At 46.0% G+C, this 23159-nt stretch overlaps 1 protein-coding gene across 1 annotated transcript in view; it reads right to left on the minus strand.

Annotated features, from left to right (window-relative positions):
* The window catches only part of LOC140720945 (NACHT, LRR and PYD domains-containing protein 3-like), a 55712-nt gene extending 32759 nt beyond the window's left edge, over positions 1 to 22953 (minus strand). The window contains exons 1-5 of the mRNA XM_073035791.1: positions 22815 to 22953; positions 14928 to 15093; positions 12044 to 12118; positions 11398 to 11516; positions 7264 to 7356 (exon numbers count right to left, since the gene is read on the minus strand). Of these exons, the coding sequence (XP_072891892.1) occupies positions 7264 to 7356 (93 nt within the window). The 5' untranslated portion in view covers positions 11398 to 11516; positions 12044 to 12118; positions 14928 to 15093; positions 22815 to 22953. The remainder of the gene's footprint in view (positions 1 to 7263; positions 7357 to 11397; positions 11517 to 12043; positions 12119 to 14927; positions 15094 to 22814) is intronic.
* Between the last annotated feature and the right edge of the window lie 206 nt (positions 22954 to 23159).

The raw sequence follows: 23159 nt of genomic DNA on the forward strand, positions 1-23159 counted from the left end.
GAGAAAAGGCCAAGTTCACTCAACCTGTTTTGATAGGGCATGTTCTTCAATGCAGGTAACATCCTTGTAAATCTCCTCTGCACCCTTTCTATGGCTTCCACATCCTTCCTGTAGTGAGGCGACCAGAACTGAGCACGGGGTCATATATTGCTGCAACATTACTTCTTGGCTCCTAAATTCATTTCCACAATTGATGAAGGCCAATACACACCGAATGCCTTCTTAACCATGGAGTCAAACTGCACAGCAGCTTTGAGCGTCCTATGGACTCGGACCCCAAGATCCCTCTGATCCTCCACAGGGCCAAAAATCATACCATTAATACTATATTCTGCCATCATATTAGACCTACCAAAATGAACTATTTCACGCTTATCTAGATTGAACTCCATCTGGCACTTCTCAGCCCAGTTCTGCATCCAATCAATGTCCTACTGTAACCTCTGACAGACCTCCACACTACTCACAACACCGCCAGCATTTGTGTCATCAGCAAACTTACTAACCCATTCCTCCACTTCCTCATCCAGGTCAATTATAAAAACTACGAAGAGTAAGGGTCCCAGATCAGATCCCTGAAACACACCACTGGTCACCATGCAGAATATGACCCGGCTACAACCACTCTTTGCCTTCACTGGGCAAGCCAGCTCTGGATCCACAAAGCAATGTCCCCTTGGATCCCATGCCTCCTTACTTTCTCAATAAGCCTTGCATGTGGTACCTTATCAAATGCCTCGCTAAAATCCACATACACCACATCTACTGCTCTACCTTCGGAAATGTGTTTAGTCACAACATCAAAAAATTCTAACACTAGGAACAGAAAAAACAAAGCTGCCAGAAGTGGCTCAAAATAAACAAATATCTCCTTGAATGCTGATACAATTCAGAGACAACTTGTTGTTTGGAAATAAAGATCCGAAATAAATATCTGAAACTGAATTATTCTTAAGTCAATTCCCCAAGAGTGTGAGAGTTTTCTGACAGTGTGAATACTGTGTACCGTTTCTTACAAATAATCCCGCCCACAACCCCACACATATCACACGTAACCATGGCAACACACAGAGTGCTGGGAGAACTCAGCAGGTTAGCCAGCATTTACTGATGGGTGTAAGCAGTCGATGTTGTGAACCGAGTCCCATCATCAGGATTGGACTGGAAAGGGGAGGAGGGCAGATGATTGACTGATTTGGAAGGTGCGGTTTGTTGTTCTGTGAGACTCGGTGCTCAGGGTCTGCGTGCAAGCAGCTGCCTGTCCGTGCACATTCCTCAGAGCAGGGAGCGGCCTTTCTGTTGAAATCAAATCCAAACTGGTTCGACAAAACACTGTCATTCAAGCGTGAAGAAAGGTTAATATTGCATTTAATCCCTTCTTCTACAGGAAAGAGCAGTAGAACCAAAGGCACAATGTAAAGAACATTACTGGGCTCTCGAATGTCCACTGTACTATTTTCCATAGATGCTGCCTGGCCTGTAGAGTTCCTCCAGCATTGTGTGTCTGTTCATATGATGACCCCACCACTCCAGGGATCAGTCCGGTGAATCTTCATTGCACTCTCTATAACAAATACTCTCTAACCTCTTTGTTCATCCTCTATGGAATTAATTTCTATCTTCTGCAGCCCCGTGTTGCCCCAACCACTCACCTCCCACCCCTGTCACTATTTCCACCTTCCCACCTCCCCCTCACCTGGATCCACCTCTTACTCCCCAGCCCTTGCCCCATCCACACCCCTCACCACTTTTCTCTGTCTATTGCCCATCCACTCTCAGTCCAGAGGGAGGGTCTCGGCCCGAAATGTTGATGTTCCATTTCCCTCCACAGATGCTGCCCGACCCATTGAGTTCCTCTGGCAGTTTGTTATTTGAATGTTGAGCAACTGAAACTTTTTGACTAAGCTCCCAAGTGGAACCTTGGCAAATGCCTTGCTAAAATCCACACAGTCTTTTATAAGAATGCTGAGACACGACCTACCAGGCACAACGCCATGTTGACCATCCTGGATCAGTCAAAGTCTATCCAAATAGTCATATATCTGGTCCCTTAGAATAGCTTTCAATAACTTTCCCACTACTTACATCAGAATTCCCGGCCTCTCATTTGCTGGTTTATTTTTGGAGGTTTTTTGAAGCAGTGGAACAATATTAGCTATCTTCCAATCTTCCGCTACCTCACGTTTCGCTACGGATGATTTAAATATCTCTGCTCTGGCCCTGCAATTTCTGCACTTGCCTCCACACCATCGAAGGGAAGACCTTGTCAAGTCATTGTCCCTAATGTGCTTTGAGGCAGCAAATAACTCCTCCTCTCTAATCTGTATAGGGTCCATCTATTACATCGAGTCATTTTGCAGTATGGCCGTCCCCGTCCATATGAGAAAAGTTAAAATCACCTACCATCACAAATTATGTTTCTACAACAGTCTGCAATCTCTCAGCAAATCTGCTCCACTAAATCCCACAGACTGTTGGTGATCTGTAATACAGCCCCATTAATGCGGTCGTATCATTCTTATTCCTCAGTTCTGCCCATAAAGCCTCAGCAGAGGAGATCTCCAGGCTTTCCTGACTGAGCACTGCCAGGACATTTTCCTGGAGTACTCCCCCATTTAATTCCACATGCACATATGCATTTAAAACAACGGAAATACAGAGCAGCCAGCCCTGCTCCTCCTGCAACCAAGTCTCACAAATGGCTAAAATGTCATAATTCCACGTGTTGATTCATGCCTGAGCACATCTGACTTTCCTTTAATACTTGGTACATTGAAACATACGCAGCTCAGAACATTAGTCGCATCATGGTTACCCTGCGATTCCTGACTTTGTCTGCTGTCCTAACAACATCTGTTTAAGAAGATTTCTTCTGCTGGCACTCAGTAGAAACCACCCTGGAGAGTATTTGTAACTGACAGAAACGGCATCGTTTCTCTTAATCCATTTGGACAGTAATTGACTCGTTAACATGAACATGTCAGGACTCCCTTCTCCCACTAAATTCACTCCCAATCTCGACCAAAGGTGAGCCTCGCTGTGAACGCTGAATCGTTGTGCAGAATCATAGACAACACTTACCTCTGATGTTTAACTGGACGGCGTTCAGTGTGCTCCCGGGAAGTCCCTGTGACTGATAATGGTCCTGCACTAGTGTGCTCACCGTGTACGGAGAGTTGAGTCTGAGCTGCTGCTCCCGAGGCCACTCGGCTGTGATGTGTCCGTCGCTCATTACAGATGGACAGGGCCGGGTGAGCCGGGGTAGAGTGGGACTGCCGCGGTCCGGGTCACACTAACTCTCACCGGCTCAGGACGGGTCTGACAGCGGGAGGAGGCGGGAGTGGGATCAATGTAGCAACCCCAAAGTGGAAAACAAACAGGCTGCGTTAACCTTTCTGTCCGGATTTCCATGTGGATCTCTCCTTTTTCTTTCACCGCAACCAATGGAGCGGAGTTTCTCTGTTTAACTCAGCAAGTACCAGTCTGCGAATTTGATCCAGTCCGGGTTCTGGGAATGTCTGAGCTCCGCCCTCTGTGTAAACAGGACTGCCCGGCGTAGGTACAGTTTCAATTCAAACGTCCCTCATCTGTCCAGGTACAGGGAGACACCTTTCTGGTAAAATTAAACCAAGCACGTTCAGCTATATATTCACGCTCAACTGGGAAAGATGATTGCATTTCCATGCAAACATCTATTGTCACAAGAAACCCCCTCGCCAATGGCTAACAGCAGAATTCATTTCACAAGCCGCAGATGTTGATCCACACCCTACAAGAAATACTTCTGGAATTTGTTTCTCTTAAAAGTCATTTATTCCAAATGGCCAGAATTTTTACCGAGGGTGGGAGTGACGCACTCACTGAAAATTGTCACATTCCCTCCCTGTCGTTAAAATGGTCGACAGGGAGGGAATGATGCACTGACTGAAATGAGCATGGGGGGAGGGGGGTGTTGTTTCCTGATTAAAAATGGGACCCTCACTCCACTTTATCCCCTGACCTAACCTTCACTATCACCATCTCTCCACCCTATCTATACCGCTCATGATTTTGTAGACCTCCATCAAATCTCCCCCAAATCTTCTGCATTCCAAGGAACAAAGTCGTAACCTATTCAATCTTCCCTTATAACTCAGGCTCTCCAATCGCAGCAACATCCTTGTAAATTTTCATTATACTCTGTCAACCTTATTTACATCTTTCCTGTGGGTAGGTGACGTAAACTACAAACATGCTCCAAATTAGGCCTTATAACCATCTTATATCATGCAGTCTCCTGTACTGAATACTTTAATTTATGAAGGCCAATGTGCCAATGATTTTTTTACTACCTTATCTACGTGTGCCGCCACTTTCAATGAATTGTGAAACTGTATTCCCAGATGCCTTTGTTATACCGCACACCTCAGTGCCCGACTGTTCACAGTGCAACACCGACTCTGGTTGATCCTACCAAAGTGTAACAGCTGGCAGGCCGGCATTAAACTCCATCTGCCATTATCAGCCCATTTTTACAACTGGCACAGATCCCACTGCAAGCTCTGATAGTCTTCTTTGCTGTCCAATACACCATAAACCTCGGTGTCATCCGCACATTTGCTGATCGGGTTAATCTAATCATCATCGAGATCATTGATATAGATGAGAAACAACAACGGATATCAGCACCGATCCCTGCGGAATTCCACCAGTCACAGGACTCCAGTCAGAGAGGCAACCATCTGCTACCACTATCCACCTTCCTCCTGTATGCTAATGTCTACTCCCATTTACTACTTTACCTTGAATGCCAAGGGAATGAAATTTATTGGTCAACATCCTATGTCAAATGATCTTGTCAAATGCCTTGCTAAAGTCCACGTAGAAAGTATCCAGTGCCCTGCCTTCATCAACTTTCCTGGTAACGTTCCTCATATCTTCTGCAAAAAACTCAATAAGATTGCCCAGAACACACAAAGTCATTTTGTTTTATCAGTCCTGTTTATTTAAATACTCCTATAACCAGTCCTTCCAATGTCTTCCCACAACTAATGTTGGGCGCACTGATCAATTATTTCCTGGTTTAATTCTGGGGCCCTTTTTAAACAGCGGATCAGCATTAGCTAACCTCCAATCTCCTGTGGCTGAACATAATTTAAGCATATTGGCTACGTCCCTGCAATTTCCACACTCGCCTCCATCGGGTTCTGAGGGATCAACTTGTCAGTCGCTGGAGATTTATACACTCTAATTTGCCCAATATGCCAAACACTTACTTATCTATAATCTGTATAACATCCATGCCCTCACTTCTCCCTTGCCTCACTTCTACAAATATTGTGTCCTTTTCCTGACTGGAAAATTCCAATTGAGAATTCCTCTATCCTCCACACATACATTACTATCCAGACAATCAGTTTTGTCCACTGCAATCCTATTGCCTTCCTGGTTTCTTTCTCCAGTTTCATCTTGCATTTCCGTGACTCCATAAGTACCTCATTTAATTCCGTTCTGCGTACACCTATTATGCACCCCGTATTTTCTTTGCCTTTTTTTTGCCTCAATATCTCCTGAAAACCAAGGTTCTCAAAAACAGGTATATTTAACCCTTTATTCTGATAGGCATATAAATGCCGTGAAGTCTATAAATTTTATATTTCAATGTCTCCACATACAAGTACACATTTGCCAGAATACAACCTGTCCCTATCCACACAATTCAGATACTTTATGATACCATCAAAATTGATCTTTCTCCAATTTAGAATCTCAACCCATGGACCAGAGCTAGCGTTGTCCATACTTCCTTTGAATCTGATGACATTGTGATCACCAGCTACAAATAGTTTCCCTACACAGACTTCTGGTACATGTGACCCGTCTCATTCCCTACTCGGACAGTAAGTGTCACACGCTCTCTCTTTGGATCTTCAACTTACCCATTAAGGAAACTTTCCTGAAGACATTTGTCAAATACATCAGTGCCTCTACTCAATTTACAGTATGAGCGAGCCAGACTATATGTGGAAGCTTAAAATCAAACTACAACAAATTATGTTTCTTGCAATATTCTGTGACATCTACTAATTTATTCTCCTAAATCCCACGCTCCCAGTAACCTGAGATTACACTTGTAGTGTGGACGGTGTTGCCGCAGCCTGGGGGATATCAGGTCATGGACTCAGACACTAGAAGTTCCCTCATTTCATACCTTTCATGATTATTTCCCCCCAGAGCAGTGAAAGTAAAATTGCTGTTTGGTGGTCTTTTTTTTCTCAAATGTATTTGCATTTAACTTAAGATGTTAACAAACTACCCAGAGACTAATGTTGTGATAGAAGGAAGGGACCAGCACTGCAACTTCTGAGAGTAACTGAGACGTGAACAAGGATGAACTCATCGAACCACATCCCATATCACGCCTTCCCTCCTGGAAATTCCTCGACCGCCGACTGCTGGCCAGTGCCCCAGTGCGACAATTCCCATACTGAGAGGAATGGCGGCGGATATCAGGTGTGGGGTTTGATAATGGCCTCTTTCCCTTTGTGTCCACGGACTGGAAGTATCTAACTAAGCTGATGATCCTACCGCCTTTCCTAATGCCTGAGGAAGCCCGGCATCAATGGGAATGAGAGATAAACCCAGCTCGGTGGCCTCCCCCTGTGAACGGAGCATGCGCCTGGCATACAGGGGGGTTTGCACCCAGGCACGGACTGAGTCATTCTGCTCCCTCACATATAGAGAGGGACTGAATGATCCTAGTCCTGCCTCCCTGCAGGGGCAGTGGTTGGGAATGATAATGTGACAGGAGGAGCGGGGATAAGGCATTATTGAGGAAGAGGTAGATACAGATAGACTTACAGATGGTGAAACAGCTCATTGAGCCAAGACACACATTACACACTCTACAGGTGCCAAGTAACACGGTGTCTAATCCCTCATTACTCTAGTATTAAACCCCATGTCCGGACACTCCGAAACCTGCGCACAGCATCCCAGCCGGTCCTGTTTCACAATTGTGCTGTCATTTCAGATCTAGCTCATGCCGTGACGGGTCTGCAGATCGCTGGAGGCCCGCTGACTCAGCAGCACTTGAAGGAGCCTGATCCAGCAGCATAGAGCATTCACAGTATTTCAAAGGGAAAAGCAAACGCAAACAAACCTTTTCCCCGTAGGTTAGTAACATACACATTAAGAAGCAATGTGCCAGACTCAATAAGTTGTGAAAGCTTTGGCAATTGCTTGTCTCTCAATATGAAATGCACACCTTCAAATGCAACTTACGTTTGACCAATTGAGAGATCTTAGCTTGGATTCTCGACACTGTTCCCGTAACAACAACAAAATCCCGGAGGAAATTAGCAGGTCAGGCAGCATCTGTGGAGAAATACAAACAGTCGATGTTTTGGGTCGAGAAATTCCTTTCCATAGTTGGTGTCTGAACTTCTGGATTATTCCAGCAAATAGCATGTGTTACTCTGGATTTCCAGGCTCTCTTATGTTTACAATCGATAGTCTGATTTTCAAATCACACCCATTCTGCAGTACTGCTACATCTGTATCAAGATTGAAGAATATTCGGATTCCTTACTAAACATCTGCGCTGCCTCCTGCCCTTGGAGCTTCCGTTCCTTCACAGCATCGTGCAATTTGTAATAATAAGCACCCAGTCCCGGTCATCTGCAAGCGCTATTTGGCCGGATTCAAACATGACGCTTTCTGAATAGTAAAGAAAACTATTGAGGCTCCAGATGGATACCCGCGAGCCTCGGTCTGACCTCCTTAAATTGATTTACAATCACTCTGTGGTCAGAGCTTTTCTTGTAAACATAGCAGGAGTAAATTGGCTACTAGCCCACCGAGCTTGCAGTGAAATCATGGCTTTCATTCCGCAATGCCACACGCTGCTTTCTGTAGCCGGGCACCTCCTACCGTTTGATATGTATCGAGTCTTTGAACAGAAGCAAAGTCTTTGCTTCTACAGGACTTTGAGGAGATCAGCTCAGAAACACCCACAATGAGCACAATCTCAAAGGGAAAACAACATTCATTAATTTGAAACGGCAAGTTCTGGTAAAAGGGAACTCATGTTTCCTGAACAGCTCTTCGCACGCTTGCTTTGCATTTGTAACACCCGGTTAGAGAACTGTTCCTAATCTCAACCATCTCTTACAGACTCTCTGGTGTACATTCTTTTCGTAGCATGATTTCCCCGCTGACATTGATTTACAATCGCGCCCACTTTGCATTATTTCTGCCGTATATCAAAATTTGAAACACTCGGAACCCTCACTTAACGTCGATGTTGCATCTTTGATTTGAGCTGCTGGTCTTTCACAGCATTCAAGTGATCTGTAATAATGAGCACCCAGCCCCGGGCATCTTACAGCCGTATCTCCCTAATCACTATCTGGCCAGTCTCAAATATAATGCTTTCGGAATAGTAAAAAGAGATCTATCGAGGCCTCTATATTGAAGAACATAGATAAAGTTTTGCATAACATATAGCTGACACTAAAAAGAGCAAAACAAAGTAGGGTTTTGATTTTGAGAAACACAGAGGACGTTAACTGGGAAGTGCAGAAAACAGTGTGTGAATGGGGAGAGGGCAGGGAGAACAGAATTAGATAATAATAGTTCTCGTGGCGAAAAGGGTGCCTTAGTAGGGTATATAAATGCTCCAAATCTATTCTGGTACTGCTCCCCAACTTTTCCTTCACTACATTGATGACTACATTGGTGCTGCTTCCTGCACCCATGCTGAGCTCGGTAATTTCATTGACTTTGCCTCTAACTTTCTCCCAGCCCTCAAATTCACTTGGTCCATTTCGGACACTTCTCTCCCCTTTCTCAATCTCTCGGTCTCCATCTCTGGAGATAGACTGCCTACTGACATCTTCTGTAAACCCACTGACTCCCATAACTACCTTGATTATACCTCTTCCTACCCTGCCAAATGTAAAAATGCTATTCCCTGTTCCCAGTTCCTCTGTCACTGCCGCATCTGCTCCCAGGATGAGGCTTTCCATTCCAGGACATCTCAAACGTCCTCTTTCTTTAAGTATCATGCCATCATCAATGATGCCCTCACCCACATCTCCTCCATTTCCCGCACTTCAGCACTCACCCCATTCTCCTGTCACCGCAACAGGGACCGTGTTCCCCTTGTCCTCACCTACCAACCCATCAGCCTCTGGATCCAGCATATTATCCTCCACAACTTCCGCCACCTTCAACAGGACCCCACCACTAAGGACATCTTTCCCTCTCTACCGCTCTCTGCTTTTTGCAGGGCTCGTTCCTTCCATGACTGCCTGGTCCACACATCCCTCCCCACAGATCTCCCACCGGGCACTTTTCCCTGCCAGCGTAAGTGCTACACCTGCCCCGACACTTCCTCTCTTACCACCATTCAGGGCCCCAAACAGTCCTTCCAGGTGAGGCAACACTTCAGTTTTGAGTCTGTTGGGGACACCTATTGCATCCGGTGCTCCCGGTGTGGCTCCTGTACATCGGCGAGACCCGACGCAGATTGGGGGACCGCTTCATCAAGCACCTTCGCTCTGTCTGCCACAACAGACAGGATCTCCTGGTTGCCTCCCACTTCAACTCTGCTTCACACTATCATTCAGAAATGTCCTCCTCTACTGCTATGATGAGGCCAAACTCAGGTTGGAGGAGCAACACCTCATATATTGTCTGGGTAGTCTCCAGCCCCTTGGCATGAACATTGAATTCTCCAGCTTCCGGTAATTCCCTCCCTCTCCCTTCTCCATTCCAGTTTCACTCTGCCTCCTCTTCCAGCTTCCTATCACCTCTCCTATTATTTTGCTTTCCTCTATCACACAGTGCTTTCCCCTTAGATTCCTTCTTCACCTTTCCTGCCTATCCCCTCGCTGATTCCCCTACCCCACCCCTTGAACTTTCCTCTTATTGGTTATTTCACCTGGCACCTACCAGCCTTCTCCTTCCCACCCTCTCCCCCTCCCTTCTTTATAGGGCCCCTGCCCCCTCCCTCTTCAGTCCTTATGAAGGGTCTCAGCCAGAAACGTAGACTGCTCATTTCCACGGATGTTGCCCTACCCGCTGAGTTCCTCCAGCTTGTTGTATGTGCTGTTTGACCACAGCATCTGCAGTGTACTTTTTGTTTATGATAACAACCTTGTTGCATTGGCACCTTTCCAAACACTACCAAGTTGCCTGCTCCTTATTAACCTAGTGGCTTTGGGGGAGTCGGATGTAATACTCCCGGAATGATAGCCCCCTTCCTGTTTCCGACTTTCACCCACTCGGAGACTGTCGATGGTCCCTCCATGATGTTCTCTGTCACTGTGATATTATCCCTGATTAGTAATTTTAATTGTCCCCCTTTCACCTCCCTCCATATGTATTCTGAAACAACTAAAACCTGGAGCATCAAACAACAAACCTGCCCTTGTAAGTCAAGTCTATGTAATGGTGATAACATGTACCATCCATGTACTGAACCATGTTCTATGTTACTCTTATTCTTAATACATATTGTATTAAATTAAACACATTTCCAACTGACTACATGACACCCTGTCCACAACCGATCCTTCCACAGTCTCTCTGAACATCACATCTACCTTTATATATACTCTTCTATCATCTGACCAAACACTCTGGTTCCCACCCCGCAATGACTGAGAGTAAACAGACTCTGGCAGCTCCAGCAGTCCTGGCTGCAAGAACATCTGTTCATCTCAAGTACAGATATAACCCTTGCCTTTGGTACAGGGTCAAATGGGAACATAACTTCATTGCAAAACCTATTTCTGCTTATTCACAGATTCGTAGGTTCTGACAACTTTATCGTAGAAAAGTACTTGATGACGACAGGCTACGTAAATGTAAATTATTGGTTGGCATTTGCTAGTTCGGACTGAATGAAATGTGGTGCTGGGACATTTGGCTTCAAGAGGGTTTGCTCTTAGGCTTTGACATTTAGGCTAGACATTTGGCTTCAAGAGGCTTGCACGACGATATACTCAAGGGCAGGTGTATCATTGCAGCTTGCAATAGACAGAGGAGTCAATGACATGTTGCTGTAGTTCATGGAAATTCCACATTTCTGCAATCCCTACAGCAGGAAACAGTTGCGGCGACTTATAAAGGGAAGAAATTCTCAACGTAGTTTGAGATTATTATAACGTAACACAGACAAGCAAGGAAAGATCAGAACTGATAAGAGTTTGAAATGGGCAAACAATATGAGGAAATGTGCGTGGCTTCACAGAGCTGGGATGCTGACAGCAATTAGAAAATCTGGAGTGATTACCATTGGGTCTGACAGAGGCATAACTGGTATTGATAGTCTTACTCAGTCCCTCTCCAGCTATTTCCTACCTTCCTTGTGAAGTCTAAAGGACCAGTGTTAGAGTAAATGAGACTCACCAAACTCCGAATCAGAAGGGTTCTCGCCAGTCGGTGCTCTCAGTCCTCAGACTGGTTCACTTGTTCCCTTGTCTTCAGTTGTGGGCTTTTCTCCAATAAATCTCTCACTGCGGGTCTAACTTTAACCAGACAGGTAATGACGTATGTTACTAATACAAACGAGACCATAGCATTAACCTGAAAATTAAATCCTGAATGCATATATAATGACCCAAGTGAAGAAATCTGTAACTGTACCTCACACTTTACAAAATATTTGTGGTATCACAGGATCCAACCTCATAGGGTGACAGTCCACAGTGAGAGCCTCGCACATCTCACACAGGGTGGTGTAATCAGAGATATGTATCACTGAGGTGGCTGGAAACAGGTTCTGCAGGTGCAAAATCAACGGATGGATTTAGTCCCGGCATCACCACCTCAACCCCTCCTGCAGCCAGATCAACGGCTCATCCGAGGTGATTCAGTGTAATATTTTGACAATCCGGACCAACCCCGGCAGGAGGTATCCAGGAAGCGGAACGAGACCTCAGTTTGGGGTATTAACGCGACTCACTGCCCAACATCAGGTCTGCCCCCTCGGGATACCTCACCAATGGGAAATCGTCGTTCTCGTTTTCCCCTCCAGACTGGCCTCAATACTCACCCCTGGGAACTTGGCGTACTTGCCGCGTAGACAGCTACCCGTCCCCCGGCTCCCCGCCGACAATCCGCTTCAACACTGAATGGAAAGAAAACCACCTCTCATCCGGGGACTGGAGTATTTGCAAAGTGATAGTCATCAAAGCGAGCGTGCGGTCTCGGAAGCAAAACTCCGCAGACGCTGCAGATCTACGTTTGAAATGGGAGTGACTAATGGGATCACGTGATGTGTGGAGGGTCTCCCACCTGAACCGGTGACTCTACTCTCCTTGCCCGTCACCTGCTGCCTGACTGTATTTCCCACACTATTTCATATTTACACCAACTACATTTTTAAAATTCCCTGTGTATCTTCCCCATTCCCATCGTTCCACCCACTCCATCCCCCGGTCTCAGAGTTATGTGTTCAATTCTCATTCTGGTCCAACACACAATTCAGACCAAAACAGGCATTGTGCAGGCTTCATTGAAATCACTTCTATATTTATAAATGCTAATTACTATTCACATTCCTCTGGGGCCTCAGTGGGCAGGAGCACTGAAACATCAAGTGAGAACCAGCAGGAGGAGGCCATTCAGCCCCTCTAACCATCAACATGGTGACGGCTGCTCGCACAACACGCTGGAGGAACTCAGCAGGTCGGGCAGCATCCGTGGAAATGAACAGTCAATGTTTCGGGCCGAGATCCTTCGTCAGGACTGAAGAGGGAGGGTTTAGGCGCCCTCTAAAGAAGGTGGAGGGAGAGTGGGAAGAAGGCTGGTAGGGGGCCAGCTGAAAAAAACAGTAATGTGAAAGATCAAGGGGCGGGGAGGGGAAACAGGGAGGGGATAGGCAGGAAAGATGAAGAAGGAATGTGAGGAATATAGCTTTCTGTCAATAACACACTTATAAATGTCGCATTTTGTCCCTCAGATAAATCGCTAATTCAGTCAGAGCAACCATACTCCAAGTGTCTGTCCCCACAACACCCAGTGGGACAGCCTGCTGGCCCGAGGTGGGTCTGTTTACTCTGTTCGTTAAACTCAGACACCTCAAACAAAAGGCAGCCGCTGTGTCCCTCCAGCCCATTGTGTCATATAGTAAGACTGTGACTTGCTCTCAAAATCACTCCCCTCCCCACACCGCACTTGCAGGGCAACACTTTACCGGTGTTGGCTACAAATACTGTATACTGAAGCACTCTTCATCCTCGCTAGTTCTCCCACTTCAATCCATCACCCCTGCAGCTCCGCCAACTCCTTGGCGAGGAAGAGTGTCATGAAAAAAACGAGCTTGTTGGATCTTTCCCGGGAGTCAGGTTAGGAAACACGTGGTGGGGTCTACGGAGGGAACACCTTAATGATGAAACCCATATTCCCATTGGTTGGTATGCTAAACTGGCATTTGCTCCCACCAATGAGAAACAAGTAAATCTCATGTCACTTCACGAGAGATATGGGGCATGCACAGCATGCTTAAATCGTCTCAACATCAGCCCCGGAGCACGATGGTGACAAAGCTCCACGAGAGGGCGCGCATGGGCATAGGCAGGGTGGTGAGCTGGTGCGCGTGGTAGATGGGGAGACTGTAGAGTCGGTAACAGGGAACGTGTTATTCGGTCCCGTACCACGCTGGCCAGATTACCGAATGAGTCATGGTCGATCTGCAACCGGCTGGGGTACAACATTAATGCACAAATCTCGATGCATATAGTTAATCAATGTAGTGTTTCTTTCTAGTTTAACAATATAATTAATATGCAGAAGTTATATTGGTTTACACTAATTAAACTTTCAGAACTTTTCTGATCAACGCACCAAATGCATAAGTGGGCCACTCGGCCCTCCAAACCTGATACTGATCTGATTTAAACTTTCATTAGGCATTCCCTTATGTTCACCTCAACAGCACTTCAACCACACTCTTTATAAAGAAACTGGGCTTTGAATGGAATCAAAGGCTTTACTTCCACTGGTCAGTGAGTAGAAAGAGTTTGTAACTCCCATGATTAACACCGGCCAAAAAATGGGAGGGTGATAAGGGGAGTGAGGGGGGGTAGAGGGTGGGTAAACTGTTGCTGCTTTTCACTAAATGATGCCCTGTCCACAGCCAATATTTCCACACTCTCTCTGAACATTGTATCTACCTTAATATCAACTGCTTCATCATGTGACCCAACACGCTGCTTCCCATCCTGAAATCACTGAGTGTAAACCAATTCCAGCAGCTCCAGCAGTCCTGGCTGCAAGAACATTCGTTCATCTCAAGCACAGGTATATCCCACGCCTTTGGTACAGGGTCAAATGGAAACAATGCCAAACCTATTTCTGCTTAATCACAGATTCATAGGTTCTGACAATTTATAGGCAGAAAAGTACTTGATGTTGCCAGGCTACATAAATGTAAATTTTTGTTTGGCATTTGCTAGTTCGGACTGAATGAAATGTGGTGCTGGGACATTTGGCTTCAAGAGGTTTGCTCTTGGCAGAGGCTTGCACGACGATACACTCGAGGGCAAGTATATCATTGCAGCTTGCAATGGCCAGAGGAGTCAATGACAGGTTGCTGTAGATCATGGTAATGCCACATTTCTGCTATCACTACAGCAGGAAACAGTTGTGGCGACTTATAAAGGGAAGAAATTCTCAACGCATTTTGAGATTATTATGACCTAACACAGACAAGCAAGGAAACATCAGGAGTGGCACGTTTGAATTGAATTGTTTGTACGTGTTAATACGAGGAAAGTGCGTAGCTTGACAGAGCTGATGCTGACAGATCTGGAGTGATTGCAACTGGCATAACTGGCACTTCTAGGTTTATTCAGTTTCACTCCAGCTTTTTCCTATTTTCCTGGGTACAGAATTGTAATGTCTAAAGGACCGGTGTTTGAGTAAATGAGACTCACCAAACTTTCTCCTGACTGAATCACTGGAAACTCTGAGTCAGAAGGGTTCTCTCCAGTTGATGCTCTCAGTCCTCGGGCTGGTTCACTTGTTGTTCCCTTGACTTCAGCTGTGATTCACTTCCAGTCGTGGGCTTTTCTTCCAATAAATCTCTAAACACAGTTCTAACTTTAACCAGAGAGATAATGAAGCAGGTTAACAATGGAAAGGAGAACAAAGATTTAAACTAATTGACATTGTAATCTGTATCTGCCCCTTACACTTTACAAAACCTGACATGGGATACAAAAGAACACACACAAAATGCTGGAGGAACTCATCAGGTCAGGCAGCATCTGTATGTCGACTCGACTCTCTTCCATAGATGCTGCCTGGGTTTCTCAGTTACTCCAGCATTTTGTGTGTGTTTCTTGGATTTCCAGCATCTGACGATTTTATCTTGTTTGTGATGGGATACACATACCGGGGCTCAGTCATGGTATAAGATACAAATCATAATATATAGGAGTAGAATTCGGTGATTCGGTCATTTCAGTCTGCTCCATAATCAATCATGGAAGATCTTTTTCTAACACGGTATTCCTGCTTCCCTGCTATAACACTCAACCTATTTAGCAATCCAGAACATGAATATACCCAACGACAGCCTCCACCACCCTCTGTGGCTTCAAATTCTATAGATCAACAAACATTACATAAAGTAATTACTCACATCTCAGTTTTAAAGTGATGCTTCTTTATTCTGAGGCAGCACTCTCAGATCTCAGACTCTCTGTCTAATCCAGACACCCTCTCCATTCCCAATGTATCCAGGCTTGTTGTTATTCGGTTGGTGTAAATAATCACCCCCACCCCCAACCACCATCCCTCTGAACTCCACTGAACACAGGCCCAGGGCCATCAAATGCTCCACATGCATAAAGCGCATCATTCCTCAGCTTATTTTGTGAACCTTGTCATCAACAATTGTAGTGAAAACATGTCGAGGATTAAAAGGACAACTGGTACCAGGATAATTTACAGGGAAAAGCTCTGATTTCTTTCCTGCTCTTCTATCACAAAACAAGCGCTAGTGCACTGCTCTGTTCACAGGAAATTTAACATGTTCCAGGGTGAATGTAATCAAGAGAAACTGGAATCACTACAAATGCTCAGCAGATAAGGAACTGCCGTGGGGAGAGGAAAAAAGTTAATGATACGGTTTCCTAACCTTACGTCAGAATGGATTCAAATATTATCCAGATTTTACTGGAGATCTTAGGTTGTTTTCCTTGGAGCGGTGGGGACTGAGGGAAGATTTAATAGAGGTTTATAAGGTTATCTAAGACATAGATAGAGTAGACAGGGTGTATCTTTTCACTGGTTAGAAATGTCCAATACCAGAGGACATGCAATGAAGGAGTGAGGGAATAGTTGCAAAGGAAATGTGAGGGTAAATTGTTTTACTCAGGGAGGGAGTGGTGAATGCCTGGAATGAGCTGTCTGTTATGGTGGTGGAAGACAATACATCGGAGTCTTTGAAGACTCGTTTAGATAGGCACAAGGGTGTGAGGAATATTGAGAGGATATGGACACTGTGTAAGAAGGACGGATTAGTTTTTTGTTGGGGGGGGTTTGATTTACTTTTCAGCTGGTTTGGCACACCATTGTGGCCGAAGGGCCTGTTCCCGAGATGTACTGTTCCATGTTCTGTTCTATCTTCAGCATCTCGAGTTTCTCTTTGACTCCCACTGGCAGATAGACAGGTGACAGTGATGGGGAATTTCCAAATGTGAATTGAATTCTGGAACCCCGGTCTATTTCTACTGGCGCAAACACAAAATAGAATATTTAATCACAGCCTCACCCTGTGTGGGATGGAATGGGAAGTCATTCTCTGCTTTGCTTCCAAAAAAACTTCAGAACCAAACACCTGAGCACAGAACAGAAATACTAACTGATAACCTCATAGACCCAGGTAACTTTATCACTGCATTCATTTTTATCTGGTTAGAAAAAACGAGTGGTGTCCCAGGATCCAACCTCACAAGGTCACAGCCCACACCGAGAGTCTTGCACATCTTTCCCACATTTCACACAGGTTGGTGTAACAGAGATTCCATCTGATAGTTTTCAACCAGATTTCCCAGTTCCACACAACTTTGCTTCCCAAGAGACTGAACTCCTTCCAAGGCGATGTACTAAAAAGCTGCAAACAAAATGAACACTCAACAGATGAAGATCACCTGTGGAAAGATGATTTTTCAGCTCCAACACCCTGTGTCAAAATGGCTTTCAACATTTTCTGAGTTGATTTCAGGTCTCCAGCATCTTGAGTCTTTCTTTAATTTCCAGCTGCTCACAGACAGGCGACAGTGAGTGGGAATTTCCAAACACGGTGAGGGTACTGACCCCAAGGTAGATAACCAACGATGCAAACACTGAACAGCTCACTCCAGATACTCCCTGCCTCTGTGTATTGAGATTACCTCTCAGGTCTCTCCGATCTCGCCGCTCTATTGTATCTGTGCTTTTTGGTTTGGACTCCCCAACCCTGGGAAACGCACACTGGTGGATGTGGCCAGGCATCAAGGGTTTACAGACTACACAAGGCTTGACTGTACCAATGACACTCCCCTCCCTGGCACTCCAAACAATGCTTCGAACCATGCAACACAAGCCAGCCAGGAAAGCTACTCCCCTCAGAGCTGAGCATACATTGTCTGTAACAGCAAAGTTAATGAGGACTCTGGCCAGAAAGCATCCAGGCTGAGCTCACAGAAAGAGTGTACATATGCGCGTTGTTGTCTTCACAGCCATTGTCAACACTTCACTCATCCAGGCTGCTGTTCCCACGTGCTTTGAATCATCCACCATCATCCCTGTACCACAGAACTCTACACATTCAGAACAAAGCACCTACTGCCCAGTGGAGCTGTTGCCAATTAGCATTAAGTGCTTTGAACGGCTGTTAATGGCACAGATCAAAAATTCCAATCCTGGTTCACTCGACACTCACCAGTATGCTTACCGACTGAATCGCTAAGTGGCAGATGACGTTGCATCTGTCATTCCCCTTGGCCTGACATGCCTAACAAAGAGACAATTAGGTCAAAATGTTGTTTCTGGATTTCGTTTCAGCATTCAACACCGTTGTCCCACAAACCTTGAACAAATTCCCGCTGTTATGGTCCGGTCCAGAGCCCGCATTCCAGTTCACGGACTCCGGATCTTGTAACCATCCCTCGTTTCACCCTTGAGTCCAATTAGTCACACCTTTGGATCATCTTGGCTTGTTTGGGCTCAAGGAGGTGCACCTGATACCCATCGGCTGGCGGTATAGTTAAGGGGCTCTGGGACTGAGTAGAGTTGGGGGTTGTCCTGTTCATCCTGGCTTGGAGTACGCACCATTATAGACGAGTTCTGCGAGTGAGTCTGGAAGTCACCCTGGACCGAGCTCCCTTCCTATCCCTTGCCTCCGTCGGGTAAGCCAGGCCGGACTGCCATTGCTCGGTGGAGGGCTCTGCCCCTTCCTATCCCTCACCTCTGATGGGTTGTGCCCCGCGACCTACCCAGGTGCCCCGTGACTTCCCCAGGCCCCCATGTTTCTGCCTGGGAGGTCCGGGCCCTGCCCAGGAGTTATGTGGCCTGCCCAGAAGACTGCCCCTTCCTATCCCTCACCTTTGATGGGTTGTGCCCCGCGACCTACCCAGGTGCCCCGTGACTTCCCCAGGCCCCCGTGTTTCTGCCTGGGAGGTCCGAGTCCTGCCCAGGAGTTATGTGACCTGCCCAGAAGACTGCCCCTTCCTATCCCTCACCTTTGATGGGTTGTGCCCCTTGACCTGCCCAGGAGCTATGCGGCCCACCCAGAGAACTCCAAGATCCTGCCTGAACCCCAGAACCACTTTGAACACCACATCCCTCACGCACGCCACAGTCTCCACATCTTGTCTATCGTTTAGTTGTTCCCGTCCTGTCCCTAGTACTTCAGTGCCTGCTTCCTGCATTTAGGTCCAGTCTCATGTCCCCTTATGACACCCACGCCTCTGTCTAAACACACCACTATGCAACTGGGTGGTGGACTTTCTAACCAACTGACGACAGACTGTCAGGGTGCACAACTGGTCCTCCCTTCCCATCATCGTCAACCTGTGATACCCTCAGCCTTGTCCTGAGACCACTGCTCTACACTCTGCTCACACACAGTTGCAAATCCAAACACCAGAACAAGGCCTACTTGTCATCAAGCACGTATCCACATAAAGCTGCTAGAAGAGTACCATAAACAGTACCATCAAGGGTCCCACACACCCTGGTCAGGGACTGTTCGTCCCACTCACATCAGCCCATCAGGGAAGAGGCTACATAACATCCACCCCAGGATAATCAGCCTCAAAACAGTTATTTCCCTAAACAATAAACCTGATCAACACCTTCACTCTCACCAAACCACCCCTCCATACCCTCACCACTAATTTAACATTCCCTATCAATCAACATATGCCCAGACACTGCTGTGCCTAACATCACTTTATGGATATACAATCAATGTTTTTTTAAAGCAATCATACTGTATGTATTGTGTTTTTTTATTATTATGCTCTCTATCATTTTGTTTTTTTTTCCTGTCCTGCTTCAGACCCAGAGTAACAATTATTTTGTTCTCCTATACACCTGTGTACTGGAATGATATTAAACAATCTTGAATCTTGAACCCTGGGGAAAATACCACGACCAACCACATTATCTAACCTCCCCCTTGACTTTATAAACTCCTACAATGTCACCTCCATTCTCCTCTGGAATGAAGATCCAGCTTGGCCAACCTCTCTCTATAACTGGGCCCTCTAGTCCAGGCAGCATCTTCAGCAATCTCTTCTGCACCATCTCTAGATTGATAATATCTTTCCTACAATAGCGTGAACACAACTATACATAATACTCTGTGCAGCCATACCAACTATTTACATGACTACAATATATTGCCCACAATCCAAAATGTGAAGGCCAGAATGATTAAAGACTTCATTTCCAGCCTCTATACCTGCATGTCCACTTTCAGTCCACAGTACACTTGTACTCCCAGGTCACTCCGTTCCACAGCACTCCATGCCCTCCCATTCACTATACCAGTCCCACCCTGGTCTGACTGTCCAAAATGCACCATCTTCTACTTGCCCACATGGAAAACCATTTGTCATTCCTCAGCCCATCTCCATAACAGACCCATGGTCCCTTTGAAATTCAAAGTAACCTGTCGCAATATAAAGCAGACTCCCGAATATCGTGTCAAACTTGCTAACCATGCTACGTACATTCATATCCAAACTAATGGCATGAATAATGAATTACAAAGGTCTCAACGTGACACGCACATTTCGATCATCACAGGGCTCCACTCGCTAGATCCAACTTCAACCATCACCCTCTGCTTCCTGTCATCGAGCCCGGTCTGAATCTACCTCTTCAGTTCCCCATGAATCCCATGTCACCTAATCTTACAGATCAGCTGCCATATGGAATCTTGTTACAGACTTTACTAAAGTTCAGATGAACAACATCACTGCCCAACTTCACCTATCCCCATAGTTACCTCTTCAAACATTTCCAGAATACTTGAGAGGTATGATGTCCCTCTGGGTGGTGTAGTTGGTGATTTCCCCATAACCAACGTCTAACCACCCGAGACTTCAGCTTCACTGCAGACTCAGGAAGTTCTGATCCCAGCTGCAGAATTACCAACCAGTGTACTGCAAGTTCCATATCCTCAGAATCACCAGACCAGTATTATAACCCACATACAGATTCCTCTTGGACGTTTTGGAGTTTGTAGAGTTATCTATCTGGACTGAAGCGTGTACACTGTCAGTTCTATATACTCAGAGACTCCATCCCAATATTATAACCCACACACAGACTCTTCTAGGACACTTTGGAATCAGCGATTTGCCATGGTGTTCCTGCCATTTCCTATTCACAAACTAAGGAGGAACCAGAAACTAATGACCCTCTGCCGGGGCCGGTGCTCAGGCTGGTTCACCGGTCTGCAGATTGTGAGAGGATGCGGATACACTTCAGCTTGTCTCCAGCAGCCAAACTGAGCACATTTGATCACTATATCATTGCTGTGAGGGATCTCACCCTGCACAATTGGCTGCCATGTTTCCCACAGTGTAACAGGAACAAAGTGTTTTTAAAGAAAAATCACAAAATAGAAAACACTGGGAACTCAGTACATCAGGCTACATCTGTGAAAGGAGAAATGGTGGAAGACCCAATTTCAGAAATGGGACTGTCCAAGATCCTGCCCGATCAGCTGAGCAATTCCAGTATTTTCTCCTTACTTTACATTTCCTGCAAAATTAGTTTTTTTTTCTTCTACTTGAATGCACAGATATTAACTGGTTGCAAAACGTTTGGGGCACCCCAAGCTGTTCAACAGATTTGTGTTAATGCCACCCCACTCCACCAATTTGTCAGTTTTCAGTTCCTTCTGACCCTGGTGTAACACATCCCATACAGTAAGTACTCACAGCATTCTTTCCTCCCACTATCATTCTGTTCCATTTGCTCCCGAGGCCACTGTCTCTACCCTGGGAGGCGGAGAACACAGAGCGATAAAATGTGCAACTCTTCTTGCAGCTCTGGCTGGCTGTTACCCTGGAAACGGAGGAAGTGACTCACCAAAAATAAATGGAAAAGGAAACACTGGAGCTCATAGCATAATATATTGAGATTATTATGACAAAGATTAACACTGCAATATTTTGTAACAGTGGAACTAAAATTGACATGGCGGTGTTTACCCTGCCACGTGCTGTACCAATGTAACCGCAATTAACCAAAAAAAATACACAATTCCTGGAAAACAGTGAGGTAAAACGTGAATGACAATAGGCAGTAGGTGCAGGAGTAGGCCATTCGGCCGTTCTAGCCAGCACCACCATTGACTGTGATCATGGCTGATCATACACAATCAGTACCCCGTTCCTGCCCTCTCCCCATATCCCTTGACCCCGCTATCTTCTACTTCGCAATGAAGACAAAGATTAGAGGAAAGTTTGCTGATATCATTGAGCTGATGGGATACACTCTGGACAAGACTGAACAGGATGGGCAGGGAATGAGCAGATAGAATCAGGTGGCAGAAGGGATCAAGAACAATCCCTGATGGTCCTCCAGCAAAACACAGCTACTGAATTAATAGTACACACTACTGTAGAAATGATTCTAAAATGACAACACTAGATCAAATAAGAACTTTGGCATCTACCCTTGCCCCTCACCAAATTTCATCAACACATCATAAAACGTATCCCATCCGAATACCTCACACCTTCATACAGCTGCTCTCTTCTGTTGGCTTCCAGAAACAGCAGAGAACTGAACACAGCTGAACACATCATGGAAACCAGCCTCCCCATGGACTCGCTCTATACTTCCCGCAGCCTCAGTAAATCAGGCAACATAGTCATCAGGAATTAAGTCTCACTGAGTTCTCTCGGGTCCTGTTGAATTTATTGCCAAGTCCACAAGTACGGGAAGGTACAGGTACAGAGAAACACTGACTTGTGGCAGCATCACAGGCAAGTACATTCAGATAACACACCGAACACAAATTATATAAAATCTCTGTCAATAACAATATGGAAATATGTTTACGTCATCCTGCTAACAGGGCCAGAACAACAAACGGTACGGTCTGAAGGTCTCACAACCCGGACCGACCCCGGAAGATTCTATGAAGGAAGCGAGGAGAGGCCGCCAGTTCGGGAAAGTTCATCCCCTCCCCTTTGAGGATTCACCGATCACCTTGTATTTCTCTCTCCCTCCCCACCCCCACCTTTTATTCTCCAGTTCTCTTGTTTGAATTCGGGACCTCCCCGCTCCGGACTTGTTTCAATACTCACCGAAAGGAAATTGTTGGTGTCGCCCCGCAGAGAATAATCCGTCCCCGGCTCCCCGCCCCTGCGGGCGAGGGCGAGGGCCCCCTCCCGATCCCGATGCCACCGCCGACCCCCTGCAACAAAGAACGAAAAACAACACCGCCCTTCCCGTACTGAGCATGCGCGATGTCGCCAGCCCGTCACCAGGTAAGTGGGCGGGGCCTCGGAACGAAGCTGTAGATCCACAAACCTGCCTGTCCAGGTAGACCCCATTGTCTCAGCTCGCTCTTGCCCCACCGAACTCATTTCTGCATACCTTGACGCTGTCTTATCCCTCCTTGTTCACCCTTCCCACCTATGTTCGTGACA

Source organism: Hemitrygon akajei, unplaced genomic scaffold (genome assembly GCF_048418815.1).
Source record: "Hemitrygon akajei unplaced genomic scaffold, sHemAka1.3 Scf000048, whole genome shotgun sequence".
Taxonomy (NCBI): domain Eukaryota; kingdom Metazoa; phylum Chordata; class Chondrichthyes; order Myliobatiformes; family Dasyatidae; genus Hemitrygon; species Hemitrygon akajei.